Source organism: Thunnus thynnus, chromosome 18 (genome assembly GCF_963924715.1).
Source record: "Thunnus thynnus chromosome 18, fThuThy2.1, whole genome shotgun sequence".
In the NCBI taxonomy this organism is placed as follows: Eukaryota; Metazoa; Chordata; class Actinopteri; order Scombriformes; family Scombridae; genus Thunnus; species Thunnus thynnus.
This window is the reverse complement of record NC_089534.1, coordinates 26,375,546-26,392,054: the sequence shown is the minus strand read 5'-3', so window position 1 is coordinate 26,392,054 and position 16,509 is coordinate 26,375,546. Positions and strand designations below refer to the sequence as shown.

The following is a 16,509-nucleotide window of genomic DNA, read 5'->3' as shown; positions in this document are numbered from 1 at the left end:
TTGTGGAAAAGCTCCTATCATTTCAAAAATAGATGAAAACTTGATATGTTATTGGGACACTATTGCGTTCACAAGTGTCAGAATATCTATATATACAGTGCCAGTCAAAAGTTTGGACACACCCTCTCATTTAATGTTTTTTCTTTACTTCTGTCATTTTCTACATTGTAGATTAATACTGTGTAGACTAAACACATCAAAACTATGAAATAAAATATGGAATTATGAAGAAAGCAAAAGAAGTGTAACAAAGCAAAATATGTTTTAAATTGTAGATTCTTGAAAGGAGCCACCTTTTGCTCTGACAGCAGCAAACAGCTTTGCACACTATTGTTACTCTCTCAACTAACAAATTTGGTGAAATGGGGCCCAGACTCTCTTTTTCAGGAACACCCCGTTCACACAATTACACACATTCACTCCTGGAAACCGTCTTTGGTTATTGAATATCTTAAGAATCTGTTTGGTCAGACAAAACAAGCAAATTGAAGGCCTCACCACGGCCTCTAGGCAATGGTGAATTGCATTTTTTAACCATTAACCACTAACATTTCACAGACCAATTGATTAATGGAGAAAATAATCTGCAGATTAATCAACAATGAAACACTGCTGTTCTTCTCTGCCTTCAGCTCCAGAAACTCCTCACCATGGACCCCACCAAAAGGATCACATCGGAGCAGGCGCTGCAGGACCCCTACTTCCTGGAGGACCCGTTGCCAACCACTGAGTGAGCCTTAGTAACTTTTGCAAAAGGCTTTCCTTTGTCTTGATTCAGTAAAAGAAAAACAGGCCCCACAGTGATTAACTCTTTTAAGTAGGAGGAACTACACGTTCTAACCTGCCTTCCTGTTTTTCATCCTGTGTTTTAGGGGAGAGTATGTTTTTTCGGTTGGCGTAGTGGGGGGCCACAGTGGTACGGTATGTTAACGCAGAAACACTTTAATCACCCACTCTGTCTTGTTGCCTCTAGTGTGTTTGCTGGGTGTCAGATCCCCTACCCAAAACGAGAGTTTCTTAACGAAGACGAGCCAGAGGAGAAAACAGAAAAGGTAATTATCCAGTTCTACTGTCTGAGAAAACACGTCCCAGTTTGAAAATGATTTTGTCAGCTGGTCACACTGGAGTTTAAATTAAACTCCAGCATTTCATCTCATCACTTTCATAATAGCTTTCAAAACAGTGAGACATATTAATATGTAAGTGTGAGTAAAACACTGCAAACCAGGTTGTAATTTTTTGTTGATCATTTTGAATTATGCCATGGCCACAGAGAATATTTTGCTCTGATTGGCTGGAGGCTGTTCGTTATTTTCAGATAATCACATGACTCAATGACCACAGCTTTCAAGGGTTACTCCTCCTTTATGTATTTTAATTTTGTTAAACAAATTTCTTCTTAATGACCATTAAACAATAGGTCCGGAGCCGAAGTATCTAAATTTAACAGAATTTATTTTCTTGTACAAGAAGGAGCGTTTCACAATGCAACACACAAGATGAGGTTACAAAGAAAAAGGCTTCCAGTGGAGCAGTTATAACAGGCTTTTATACTCCTTAAGTGGGCGTTACAGTTCTTTTCTTAATCTATCAAAATACAGACTCATAGATAACATCATGTGTGCTTTCAGTTCTCCTGTCCAAGAGCCATCTTGCCCAACTGACCCCCAGATGACATGTCTCACCCTTTCTCCAACGCATTTTAATTTCTACATCTTCCTCTTTACGAATATAATACTGAACTTCCTTTAACCTCAGCTGATGAGTCTGCTGATGTTTCAGAGTTGCAGTACAAAATAGGAACAATTTATCATGATATACATAAAATAGTAACACTCATACACAGTGCAATCATAATTTTTATAACAAGTTTCATATTGCTGACACAAACTTTACAATTTGCTATTGCACAATATATATTTAAACAACAAACTTACTATGATTACATATTTTAATTGCTGGTGAGTGGACATGGTATAAGTAGAATAATCCCTTCCAACCAGTGCAGTTATGAAAAATAACACTTTATTTCAGATTCTGTTAACAGAGGAAGTCATGCTGCTGCTGCTGCTACATATACTGTACTATATATATGCTTGACCTATGCTTTTACACAGCCTGTGACAATCATCTGATTCAGAAGTGTGCAAACCTCACACCAGTTGGGAGCCTGCTAGAGTGAGATTGTGTGTGCTTACAGCAGCAGTGCAGCAGTCACATCACCTTTACATGTAAAGACTGCAGAGTTTAGATGTTTCCAGTCTCTCTCTCACTTTATAATCTTTCATTTATGGTCAAAAATGATCTACTTTAGCCACATGACAGTGATGGCAGAGCAGTTTGATCTAATGGCCGCTGTGGCTGAAATATATGAGTATTCTCCAATATATTTTAAAATCTCCTTGACAGGTAATTTAGCAGAATTTGGTCTGGCTCAGATAATTTTTCACTACAGTTGATGTTTAATATTATCAAAGCAGGGAATGGAAGCTCCTTTTTTCATGATTATGCATTTTTAGTGAAAACCAAAAACCATGACGCTAACATAACTCATCCATGCTTTGACATAAAGAGTTCACTGTTTTATGTAAAGACCACAGACATGACTGGCTGATTGATGTCTTAAATGGTTAAAACATCATCATCATTAAGGCAGGGAAACTGCGTTAAATAAACGGATACACAAAATGTATAAAATGTACATTTATGCTGTAGATTTGAGCAGTCGTGATGCAGGAACCTCCACCGCACCGGGTGTAGACCACACGCCTGGCTGTAAATCCGTTTATAACCAGACTAGATTGCCATTTTGTGTCATTATTATTTATTAATTATAATATTTGAATCACAAAGTCTGGAGGCAAGTCAAACCTTACAGTAAGTTTAGCATCATAGATGAGGAGTGGTCATGTTTAATTGTTATCTGCTGTAGATAATAAACAGTTTAATTTGAACTTGAATGCAAGGTATAACTGTGGGCAAACATGAATCACTGTGTGTGGCTGTATTAAAATTCACAGTGAGCTGCTTTGAATTGGGTGGTTAATGGGTTTTTTTTTTTTTCTTACGTGAACTCAGAAGTAAAATATTCCACCAAATTGACGTACAATTTTTTCGACTCTGCACTTATATTACTTTATTTCTGTGACTCCTCAAGTTAATTACAGCTTCTCAGAAGTGTAGAATGAAGATTGAAAGTACCACGCAGCATTTTAGATAATAATTTGATCATCTGAGTGTGCCAGATGTGTCTGGGCAGTTTTACATGACACCTATAAAAGAGCAGATCATGTTACATAATGAAAAATGTTACAGTTTGGAGTAGTTCTTAGAAATCTGCAACCCATTAGAACTAACAGTCTCTTCTCTGTTCTTTCAGCTATTTTTACAGTGTAATAAATCACTACAGGAATTCAGCTGTGACTTTGCCACAGGCAGGGACACACTGAGAGACCTCTCATCAAAGCATGGTGCATGTTAGCTGCATGGTATTAAAAAAAAAAAAAAAGAGCAGATCACTGAAAGGAGATTTAGCTCTGAGAGAGAGGATACTTTCCTCCATGCAGCTTCTGAGAATCCATCACATTAGCAGCCGCTGTCAAGGAAGCAACACCTGGTCTGAGTGTGTTGCTTCACCGCAGAGGTCGAGGAGTGTGAGGGGCTCTCTCGGCTCAGTCACGTAGGAAGCGTTACGAGCTGAGCTAGCGACGCAAATTCCGGAAAATTGTGTCTTAGCAACAAAGTCTGACCGGTTCAGCCGGCTGGATACGGTATACACGTACACATAAACGGACAATATGACACACTGTATTGTCTAGTTACAAACGCAAAACAAATGGCTTCAAACTGAGTCACTTTATGTTCCTCTCTTTGTCCCGTCAGTCGTACAGTCATGTCACATGTTCAGTTTAAGTTTCTCTTTATTTTGATGTTTCCTTGAAATGATACGCTGCTGTTTAGTCAGGTCAGATAGCACGTCAGCCATCCCAGTGTGAAAGTGGATCACAGAGGCAGAAAAGAATAGCAAATATATAAAAAACAGAACTAACAGAAGGTAGAATAAAACAACTATTACAACCAGCGTGATTTCATACACACTTATTTTTGGGTTTTCTAATCAGATTACCCCTTCTTCACTCCCTAGAGCCAGACTCTTAATCACTTCTGTTAAGCTTTTGTCGGTTTTCCCCGTGTGTGCGTCTGCAGAACCAGACCCAGCAGCACCAGCAGACAACAGGCCAGACTCAGGCCCAGAACCAGCAGCAGACGACAGCCCAGCAGGCCCCCTCCCAGCAGAGCTCAGCCCAAACCAACGGCACCTCCGGAGCCACGGGAGCCACCACCGGCGGGGGTTTACAGCACGGCCAGGACCAGGGGCCCCCGAACAAGAAACCTCGGATTGGGCCCTCTGGGGCCTCCTCAGGCACCGGGGTGCTACAGTCAGAGTACCAGGTGAGTAGGATTAATGTATCCAAAATCTGATATGTCCTCTGTGCTGTAGAGCATCATCGTTGTCCAAAAACATGTTTATTCTGACTCAGTCCCACAACCACCGTCCTGCTGCTGGAGATATACTCACTAGAGCACCAAATATGTATTAATCCACAGCTTAAAATAGTTCCCAGCCAATGCACTATTTCCTCCTTATTAAGTAACATTGCTAAAAACAGTGCCCAGCTGTTTTAGGAGATGACTGAGCTTACTGTTTTAAAAATGCAAGTGTATTTTTATGGGATATGCGGCTGAGAGCTACAGGCAGGGTAGAGACATCAGAAAGTATTGAGAAACAGACTAACACATTGTTGTTTGGTCTTTTCATGGGATTTGTGAACAATAAGAAAAATATAGGATAACTGTAAAGATGGTGAAAGCTTCAGTGTAACTACAGTTGTGATGTAACTCAGTTCGGTGTAACCTCAAGTTTCAATAGTGGCTTTTTTTTCCTAATCTGACTAATGCTGACTGGATTACACAATAAACCGTACTACTACTGTTTGTGAAGCCTTTGTTCTACCCAGTATTTTCCACTTGATTGGTTCTCACATTTACATACACAACATCCTTTGACGAGCATTCAGTCAAGTTTCACCTTGTAAACAGGAAGAGATTAAAAACACAAGAGTTTAAAGGGACAGTTCTCAATCTGTGTCCACAGTATTGTTGTTTTCGGTTTGGAATTCCAAGAGTGTGCACCCTGCCCACGTCAATGCACTCCTCCTGCTCGCCTGCGGAGATCACATGCCATTACTGCTACTGCACACTGATGAAAAATAGCTCAACTGATAACACTCTGTTCCACTTTTTTGTGGGAATATCTAGGACTGAGGGATATGACGATACATACTATGAGACAGACTCTATCCCCTTGATATCTGTGGGTGAGCAGTCAGCAGGCAGGACTGGATTTATGCCTGAATGTGAGAAAGTACTTTAATTTATCTGCTTTGTTTTTACTTTCAATTCAAATTCCAGAAAATGTATTATATCATGATATACTGTGATAGAAGATTTTATCAATGTTTTGATTTATAATCCCATGCTTTTTATGATATAAGTAATTCACTGTGGTTTAGTGCTGAAACAGTTGATTAATTGATTCATTCGAGTCTGTCAACAGAAAATTAATCAACAACAGTTTTTTATAATTAATGGAAATATCTTTGGGTTTTGGACTCTTGTTCAGACAAAAAACAAACAATTTTCTGACATTAAAGAGTCTTGACAGGTTAGTCAAAAATGGAAATCTCCGCTTGCAGCAGAGGTTGTAAATATTGTTCACATTTTATTTTCCATCCCTGTAGCTGTGTCTTAGCCTGCCAATGCTACTATTTATTTCCTTTCTGCATAACAGTCAGATATGGAGAACGTGGAGATGATGCACATTCCTTTTAAATGCAGACAGACGTAAAGGAATGTCAGCGGTCTAATATATGTCCATGTGGCATCCGTTACGGACGACATAAACACATACAATTACACGTGTAGCGCGGACAACAACAACAACCTGCCGGCTGACTGATAAGCGTTGTACATTCCACACCGTCCTGCTGACAGAGCTGATAGCAAATCATTGTGGTGCCTGCTAGCTTTTGTTTCCTATTCTGGCGTCTGTTGTATCTTTGGCTCTAGTCTTATCACAGGGCCATAGAGAGGGACATTTCTGAGTGGTTGAGAGAGTGTGATGAAATAAGGGCAGGGATAGCGAGAGCATGTGTCAGTGAGTGTACTGCAGAGAGCAAAGTGTGATAGAGGTGACTGTTTTGACCTCTCCTGCCTCTGTATGATTGTGCTCTGTTGGTTGGTCCACACAGGGGCGACGCTATCAGTCATATGTATAAGTATATCACATGTACATATATGTATATACACTCACCGGCCATTTATTAGGTACACCTGTGCAATCTAATGCAATCCAATACAACAGCTCTGCCATAAATTCTACTTTTAGGAAGTTTATACATTTTTAGTTTCTGTTGATATTGTCAGAAAGGTGATCATTCTACTTTATGTTTATTATTGAGGTCATAGTGGATAGTGTTGGTGTTCATTATATTGAATGGTGTTCCTAATATTTTGTCCACTCCATTAACATACATGAGGAGGGCAAAATATTAGGAACGCTTTTACACTTTTACAATAAACATAAAGTAGAATTATCACCTTTCTGACAATGTCAACAAAACCTGAAAATGTATAAGCTTCGTAAATGTAGAGTTTATGGCAGAGCTGTTGTATTGGATTGTATCAGATTGCACAGGTGTAACTAATGAAGTGGCTGCTGAGTGTATATAGCAGGGGCTGAGGCTGCATGTGAGACAGCTGATAGCTGTCAGGCCTCAGCAGATGTATAAATAAACCAGTGGAGTGGACTGACATACCAGGAGAGTGGTTAGCTGTCTGACGGTGCTGTCAGCATCCTAGTTTTCCCCTCATTGATCTCTGTCCCACAGGCTATCCCACCATGCACCACTACCCAATGAAGCTAAACAGACGCAACAAACGATTGCACATGTGACCTGGACTATGTAGTATAGATATGTAATCAGGTCAGCTAAGGTGTCTGGTCCTGACAGAGAGCTTCTTGTCATCCTGTGACTCAACTGATCACGGATGTCCAGCATTGTTCTTCACTGCTTTTCAATGCAGGTGATGGCATTCTCTGTTGGCAAAAATATTTTATCTTTGAAAATATGACTCCCGAGATTATTTCAGTTTCATATAATTTGGAAACAAGACACAGATTTTGAAAAATAGAATGATTAAAATTGAAGCAGCAAAGATCAAGATTTCCTGACTTTTGGTCCATAGTATGGGTGAAGTTCCAAAACACGGAATCCTACACTTCCTATAATGCAAATCAACTGAAATGTTTGTTACACCCTCTCTGCCTGTTAAATTCCAACGTCTTTATTAAGTGTCCATACTCCCAGTTTGTAATGCAGGCTTTCTACTAACTTGTAGTCTCAGAAGTTAAAGGTACTCGGTGGAGTTTTTGACCACCAGTAGCACTATAGAGCAATGTTTTTACGAGTGGGTTTTGTTTTATCGTGCACACCAATGAGGAAGGACATACACCAGTGTAAGCATCTGGGTGATGCAATACACATCTCCTGTTGTGGGTTTCATGCTATTCTACTGATCAACTGTTGGTAACACGCAAGAAGCAATGTGGCAGCAAAGACAATGAAGAAGACTTCTAGCACGTAAACATGGATGCAAACAATGAACGATTTAAAATGTTCATGCAGATGTTTTATAAAGAAGGAAATGCATGCAACACCATTGACACTGACATTAGACCATAAGGAAATGCACAGTACATTTTGGTGAGTAACACTCAATGTAAACATAACTGTTTGTTTACAAAAAAACTCCATAGGGCACCTTTAAGTATAAATAACCCTGGTGATGTCACCAGATCCCACAGAAATTATTACACAACTGTTTTTCACAGGCTACTCTCCATGACTAGTCAACTAATGCTGACATGCATAAAACTAGTTATAACCCCTGTGTGTTCATCAAAATTGAAACAGGTCACACAGCTCTTCTCCAGTACATCATGCTTTATTCACCAAACATTTTCAGCTACCCACCCGGGACTCATCCGGGACTAACATTGAGCTCACACTGCTCTGCACCTCGGTGTGTGTGTCTATGTTCTCAAAGTTATCACGTAGATCATGTAGACTTTACTCTGGGATGCACAAAACAGGGATGTTGTCCAACCAGACACATCTCATGGTGATTCAGTATATTGATATGGTCAGCAATGGAAAATTGGAACACTTGATCTAAGTTCTTAAATGTGGGCCAATTTTTTTTCCTAGTTTCTTCAAGTCGTTAACATGTTGCCATTTGTAAATGGTTGGTTCACCCAAATTACAAAAAAAAAAACATATTTCTTCACTTACCTCTGCTGCTATGTTGCAATGGAGACATTTTAGTTTTATTTGGACAGTTTTCAAGATGTCTGTCACCAATTTCTGCCTCCACCCTGATACAATGGAATTGGTTGTGGTGTTCAAAGCATTGAATAATTGTTTGTCTTAGTTACCATAACACACAGGGCATTAGCTGGTACAGCTCCATGCAGACTTCTCAGAATCAACATTATATATCTGAATGCAGAATCAGAGTTTAGATAAGTAATAAGTGTTCAGTTGCATCATTGAGTTGCTCACCACTCTGATTTTCTCTCCGCCCTTCCCTCTGTCTTTCCGTCAGCACTCCGGCTCCCGCCTTGGTTACCAAAGCAACGTCCAAGGTTCCACTCAGCCCCAGAGCACCATGGGATACACGTCGTCATCCCAGCAGAGCTCCCAGTACTCCCACCAGACCCACCGTTACTGAGGCTCCGCGTCGCTCCTGAACCAGCAGAGGAGTCAGCTCCTCCTCCTCCTCTCCAACCTCAGCAGATGTCACCATACACCCCCCGGCTCCAGCCGAGGCATCGCTCCCTTATCCTGGTCGGACGTCCCTCAGTGCATTACATCATTCCAACTCAAACACCCACCTTTTCAGCCCCCCATCACCTTTGACCTCTTATCTGACAGCCTTCAAGGGCGCTATAACATGAAGGCAAAAAAACACGGGAACCAAAAAAATCCAAGTTCTGCCTCCTCTGGCTGGTGAAACATTTTTAAAGCAACTGAAAATAATGTAAGATAGATGTGAAGGCGTCACACACAGACTCAGAACCGTGGCACTTATAAACACAACGTTCCTCACGAGGAAGAATCGCAGCTGTGTTCATATATGTACATTATATAGCACCTTTTTCTATTTGATTTTTTTTTCTCGCTTGTTTGTTAGAGTTTTCAAGTTTACCTTGATAGTTGATGTCATTGTAAATATTGTTACATATGGATGCGATCAGACGAAATACAGGAGGTAAAGCCCTTTACTGTCATCTCTAGTGTACTATGACCTTGGATAATCAAAAGAAAAGGAGAACAAGTTTGAGCTAACCCTGTCCTTTTAGGTAAAAAAAAAAAAAAAAGACACACAGTCAATGTTTCTACACAGAAAAAAATCAGCTCTTCAGCTGATGCAATTGCAGGGAAATATTAAATGCGCAATTTAACTTAATCTTCTTATTATAGGGTTTCTATATTTAGACCTCTCTTTATCTAGATTTGAATTTGGAAAGTAAGAAAAGTAGTTGTCTTTTTACAGCTCTAAGTTGTGTATATTCTGATTCACTCCTCTTCTTGTAGAGATAAGACAACATTTGACGTGGTGAAGATGTTTCCTCTGACAACAACAGCAGTTTCAGGAGGTTGGACGCCTCTCGTTTGTGGCCAGCAGCTCTGGAGTGTTTTTTTTGTTTTTTTTCCGGGAGCTGCTGGTGGACACTTCACTTTGACACCCATTGTGAACCCTCAAGACTTTCAAGGTTTCTGAACACGAACGTGCGCATAAAACGTACAGGGCAGCTAAACAGTATGCCCCCTCCCCCTTATCCTCACACCCCATATGCTTCATGAGACTGTTACTGCCTGATGTCAGATTGTTGTTGTTGTTTTTTTTTTTTTAAGGTTTTATTGTTATTATTGTTGCCCTGTGAGTGAGTGTGTGTGTGCGTGTGTGTTGGCGTGCATAGGTGTGTGTGTTTTTTTATGCATGTTGTTCATCCTTTTACTTACTAGAACTGCACTGACCACTGAAGCGATCTGCAAAGAGCTGGAACAAACGTGGGGTGAGTTTTGTTGCCCCAAACCACCCATCCTCTTCCCTTCTGCCCCTCTGCGCGAGCGCTGAGACAGACATTCGGTAGAGACTGCGGCACATTCAGAGAAAATGGGTGTGTTTTATAACACCAGGGAGGCAGGAGCAACAGTGGTTAACCCAAGTGTTGATGTAAATGTGCAGCGTGAATCCTCAGTGCCCTTATAACATGTAGTTTTCTATTTAGTACTTTTTAAAAATCCATTTTCATACATAATGACCCATCTAATTGTGTGGATTATTTTTTAATTAATGAGTCAATCTGTGAAAAAAACTTTAAAGATAATCAGTGGTGAGATATATAACACAGTACATTTATTCAGGTACTGTATTTAAGTACAAGGTTGACACACTTTATACTCCTCCTTCCCAACATTTCAGAGGGTATTATTGTACTTTTTACCCCGCTACATTGCATTTCTTCCCTGCAAACATCTCCCTCTTATCAAGTCATTTTAGTCTATAATGAAATCCTAAACGTGTGAAAAGATCCACCAGTGCAGTAAGAAGATTCCAGCATGTTTTCAATGCAAATCAATTTGTTTTTTAAATAGTATTTTCTAAAAATCAAGTGAGATTTTTCATAATTCAGTCTTTAAGGTTTCTAAGAGCCAGAATTGTCTTAATAAGATTGGTGCTTTCACACTTTTTAGAGACTGAACTGCCCAACAGTATACAAAGTAGTTAAAATGAGCTGCTCCTGAAGCAGTTGCAACATAAAAATTGTTAATGTAATATGTGAAGTAATAATATTCCACATATGACACTATGAAACGGGCCACTCTACAGTACTTTTGATACTTTAAGTAAATTGGGCTGAAAATACTTCTGCACTTTTACTTGAGTAAGATTTTTAATGCCAGATTTATACTTCAGTATTTTTACATTGTTGTATTATTATCAGTATAGTTCTTCCGCCACTGAAGATAATACAGATAACACGCAGCGAGAGCAAATCTTCAAGGGCAAACCCGAGTGAGATTTGCTTTCTACCCCCTTCTCCCCTTTCCAATCCCCGCACAGCTTGCTCCACCCTCACTGGTCCTGCCCGGTCACATGACAGGCTACAGTGCAGGTTGTGTTAAAAAACGCACCCAATGACTCGACTACAACTGTAACTGCGTTTGCCGTGATACAGACGTGGGCACAGAGGGATTGGGGATGGGGAGGTGGGGTGAAGAGCTGTTTTTGCCAGATCTGTGGCCCGCAGTTGGATTAGGAAACACTGACACCTTGTGACTGAAAAGAGAACTGGACCTGTCCCATGTGAAACTGTAATTACACAAGTAGGTGTCGTTGCAAGATTTGAAGCAATTTTTACCAAAACATGCAAGACATGAGTGTTGAAGTGTGAACTGATATTGCTGTGTCCAGAATTCATGTTATATTTCGCCGATATTCAATAGTCACCTGCTTCGCTTTCAGTAAGAGAATATTCATTATTATTTGCATCACACTGCTAAAAAAAGTTGCTGTTTAAGGCTTTGTGTTCCATGCGTTGATATGAAGATGCGTACATTTGGTGTCTGAAACCTTATATTCAGTTAAGAAGGCGAATCTCTCTGCAAACTCTCTTCAGTGACTCCTGAGTGTGCTCTGGTGTTCCATACTGGATCTTTCTCTGCAGCCAGGTGGACTATTAGTCGATGTGACGGGTTTGGGTCACTTCCATCCAAATTGTGTTAGTTCTGCAAAACATTTTCACTCTCGATTCCACTTTTTAAAGCAAAACATAACATGCAGCAAAAGGGATTCGGAGCAAAAGTAGATTAACTTTTCATGTCAAATCTTGACTGTGATCTTTATGGTCAGAAGAGTTTAATTCCAAAACATATTCAAAAAAGTACTATTTAAGAAAAAGTTTAATTGCACAAATTAAAAAACAATCTATGATGTTCTTTTTCAAAAGAGAGCAGGTAATGTCAGTGTTTGGACTTTTATGGACTGGATTTTGTATTTTTTACGCATATTTAAAGCAGAACAAGCTAAAAACCAAACTGACATAGGGCTTGTTCACACCTGGCGTTAGAATGCGTCTCCACATGTGTCTCGAGTGACCGCTTGTGATCAGATCTCATGTAGTTGTCGCTGTCTGTCTCTCTTCTGCTCTGCTCCGTGTGTCTGCACACACAGTGAAATGCAGAGGAGAGGAGAGAAACCAGCGAGACCAGAAATGACAGCAAAACACAGTAGAGACTCTCACACTGAGCTGAAATGAAACAAATGCACATAAATTAGGTAAATAACATAAAGAAACATAGTCTCTATTGTGTTTTACTGTCATTTATGGTCGTGCTGAGTTTGTCTCCTCTTTTCTGCTCTGTGTTTCACCGAGGGCAGGACTCAGCCCCTCCGACTTCACACACACGGAGCGGAGCAGAGGAGAGACAGACAGCAACAACTACACTACACTGTCATTCATTTCCCACCATGGTGCATGAATGATTATGTACTTCTTGTGACCAGATCACCCAATACGCATTTTAATGGCAGCTATGAACAGGGCCATATTTTCACCTTTTAGAGAGCTGATGTCACCACCAGGCCACCGTTCCACTTGAGTTTGTAACTTAATGCAAGCTCTGATTGGCTATTTCTTTTGTTGTTCTTTCTAAAAAAAAAAAAAAAAAAAGTTCCTTGGGTTTTCTATCCATATTCTAAGATAAATGAGTGTCTATTACAGCACTTGATATTAGAAGTTGAAACTGTTATGATCTATCATTTGTTAGCATACAAAAATCTACAGCCCTTTAGCTCTAACATCCGCTACCTAAAAACACAACCACATACTGTTGAGTAAGGATGTTCCCCGGCTGGATTTTTAGTAGCTTGCGTTATTAAAAATTACAGTGTGATTTTTGAATAGATTTTGGGTTTTTTTTTCTATGTTTGGAACAGGATGTGAAAGTTCTGGTTTTACTTCAGCTCTCTATAAAGTTTCTATGGCTAACGTGTTAACAAATAATTCCTTATTTACACAAGCAGCAGAATTTGGAGTCATGTTCCTGTCCACCTGATGAAAGTCAGTCCACTATTCATTTAGCTTTGTTTTAGTCTTCAACAACTCCTGAGAAAAATAGCGGCCTCTTTAGCCGCTAGATATACGTACACATTCACTAGCTAGTTGCTACTTTGCCTTTCTGCCATATTGTGCTTGACAGCTAGCGTACAGTGGGTGATTTTTTTTCACTGAAAACTGATGCCAGCAACGGGAAACAAGGTTGAAAAGAGTTTGCAGGCTGAAAAAACCAAAACGATTAGCTAAAAGAGGCTAAAAAAGCTCCGTAGAGATGAAGGGAACGACAGAGTTGGGTAATAATTCTCTGTTGGTTTGTTACTATGAGCAACCCCTTTTTTACATTACACATAGTCATTTGAGCTTATGTCAACATAAAAATATTGATTAGTGCAGCTTTAAAGACAAACTTCAGGTAATGAATTTCCTCCCAAAATGAGTGTAAAGCATTTTGGAAATGAGCTCTTCAAACTGTATGTTGCTTTAGTTGTTTGGTTCATCTTTTTCTAGATCTACTATTGTGTTCTGACAGTCTGGCAGACAGATCCAGGGGGGGGACACAGCCTGTTCAGTTCTATTTGACGGGGATCAAAACCAGCAGCTATTCAAAGGTTTTCTCCTCCTTTTAGTGTGTGTATTTGAAGTCAAACTCAGTAGCAGTGAGGATACACAAGACACTTTGTTGTAAATTTTCTCTCCACACAAGCGAGGTGTCACAAGTATTATTGAGCGCGAGGCTCCAGTGGGAGACAAATTACTGTCAAACAACTCCTATGCAAAAAAAAAAAAATCCCAGACTAAAGCTTTCACCTGCGCAGTACTTATGTCTTGCAGTTGACAGGTTTCTTATATTTTGATGGGTGATGTGTATTCATTCAATCTGTAATATTTAGTATAGTAGTCCAAGACGGCACTCACTTATGTCCTCTTTTTCACAGCATTTTAAAATGTACTCTAAATTAAATATTGTAAAGAAATGCATATATATGGATAGTATACAATCATATTTATTATTTCCATACATCTATGAATAATACCCATTTTTTAAACTTTCCTCTGCCTTAACTACAGTAGCTATAGAAAGGGACCTCTGTCAGACAAACCAGGCATCACTAGACCATATTTCTTGTTATTTTAGAGTAATTTCTTCTCTATATGCTCACATGAAATCATGTCTAGTTACTGAATGTGTTAGTGCCGCCTCAATATACAGTAGAATGAAGGTGACACCTTGTTTCATGTTTTTTTTTTTTTAAAACTTCAGTCACACAGATATTCCGCAGTGTCACTGTTTTTACAGGAATGAAAATGATCCACGTTTTAATTTGTGTGGATGGTGCCTTTTTTTTTAGTAGTCCATCTGCTAAAGATGTCATATGAATTATGTTCAGGATTTTATTTTTTTATTTTGATTTTGTGTCGTTTGTATTTTCACGCCTCCTCTCTTCGCTCTTTGGATCTTACTTCTGTGTCCTCTTCTTTTCCCATTATTATGTAGCATATTGTTATGTACACAATGTGGAAGCTAGCAGCTAAATATATCTATATTATTTCAGATCTTTGTGTCACACCTCTAAAGACTGCAAACAATCCCGATGGAGGATTAGCTCTCATTTTTTTCTCTTCTAACAGATCTTGTCCTCACACATTACTGAAGCGCAGTTAAGTATGTTTTGAAATGCTGTACATAAAAACACATTTTAAGAATTTCGCGTTGAGATATTGATACAATAATTGTCTTTTAATGCACTGTTATTGCTCAAATATTTAGTGGTAAATTAAAAAAAGTATTTAATGTTTTTTAATGTCTTGCTTTAGACACTAAAGTTATGGCAGTGCTATGAAAGTAATACGGCAGATGATGCTCCTCTGTGTGTGTAGATATGGACAGACACACATTAGTATACGCCTATAAGAAATCTAGTGCACCTCTAGGCCGCTCTCTCCTCTCACGTTTCCTCCTTTTTGATAGTATTGCATGTGCCTGTCTTTTTCCAATGGAGAACATAAGCACTTATTGTCGCCCTCTCTCAACAGTTTGTACAGACAGACAGACGCTCCATCTGCAAATCTGCGTTTCTGTGATGCCTTCAATGCCCGTCATGCCATTCAGATAACAAGCATCGTTTGGCTTGTGTCACAAAACGTGCTTACAATAACCCTCTATCCCATCTTTTCATACATGATTCCCTGTTGTGGAAGAAATAGTATGTGTGGTTTTACACAAAGAAAAGAAAAATTTTAATGAGACGTTTTTTTAAATTGATCTACACACCGACGCTCTCAGTGAGCTGCATCAGCAGAATGCTTTGCAGGTTGGGGTGTCTGTCGACTCTTCTACATTCTCTCTGTATTATGTTTGTGTGCGCTCGCACACAGGTTTTGAAATATACATATGGCCTAAATGTATTGTCTTTTCATAGCATTTATATATAAGGCAGCAATAGCTCAGTGCAGGAAAATTTAAAAAAAACAAACATTTATTTAGCTGCTTTTAGCAAACTTGTCCAAATTTCACTGTACAAATGACTGTTAAATGAGAAAAAAGTCATGTATATTTATTTTATATCCTCTATTATAATAAAAATCTCTTTTGTCTCAATCACTTTTGTTTGTACAGTGGTTGTTGGGAGCATTGCAGCCGTTGTTTGATTCTACACTAACCTGTCGCAGCTGAACAGAGTGTTGCTGTTCCTGGTCACCACTTGATGTCACCCAAGCGTGACTGTTTACTGTGTTGGTCCCATTCAGCCACTGTTCAATCCTGCTGAGTCCTTGTAACACTGTCCCTTTAGAAAGACTGATTAAAAATACTTAAAGCATACTGTACATTTTAGAATTGATTTCTTACAAACACAACAATATAGAAGTATAACACACTGCACTGCACACAGTTTTTCAGGTACTTGGCAGGTCGGTTGATCCTGCATCTCGGAGAAGTTGCCACAGTTCTTCTGTGGATTTAAGCGTCTCAGCTGCTTCTGTCTCTTCATGTAATCCCAGACTGACTCCATGATGTTGAGATCTCTGTGGGGGCCAAACCATCTGTTGCAGGACCCCTTGTTCTTCTTCTTGATGGAGATAGCTCTTTATGACTCTGGCTGTATGTTTTGGCTCATTGTCATGTTGCAGAATACATTTCGGACCTATCAGACGCCTCCCTTATGGTGTTGCCTAATGTACTGCACTGTATGTATATTATACTGTACTGTATGATACTGTTAGACAGTGTGGAGTATGATGACTTTTCCAACTTTAAAGGA

The 16,509-nt window shown here is 39.5% G+C and overlaps 1 protein-coding gene and 1 long non-coding RNA gene across 2 annotated transcripts in view; one reads left to right on the top strand and one right to left on the bottom strand.

Moving 5' to 3' along the window:
• The window catches only part of LOC137169728 (uncharacterized), a 38,812-nt gene extending 29,986 nt beyond the window's left edge, over window positions 1-8,826 (bottom strand). The window contains exon 1 of the long non-coding RNA XR_010924523.1: window positions 8,685-8,826. This is a non-coding gene — a long non-coding RNA (uncharacterized lncRNA). The remainder of the gene's footprint in view (window positions 1-8,684) is intronic.
• Window positions 1-14,744, top strand: part of cdk19 (cyclin dependent kinase 19) — a 61,316-nt gene extending 46,572 nt beyond the window's left edge. The window contains exons 10-13 of the mRNA XM_067573046.1: window positions 633-730; window positions 974-1,052; window positions 4,207-4,452; window positions 8,728-14,744. Coding sequence (XP_067429147.1) covers window positions 633-730; window positions 974-1,052; window positions 4,207-4,452; window positions 8,728-8,853 — 549 coding nt within the window. The 3' untranslated portion in view covers window positions 8,854-14,744. The remainder of the gene's footprint in view (window positions 1-632; window positions 731-973; window positions 1,053-4,206; window positions 4,453-8,727) is intronic.
• The last annotated feature ends 1,765 nt before the right edge of the window (window positions 14,745-16,509 follow it).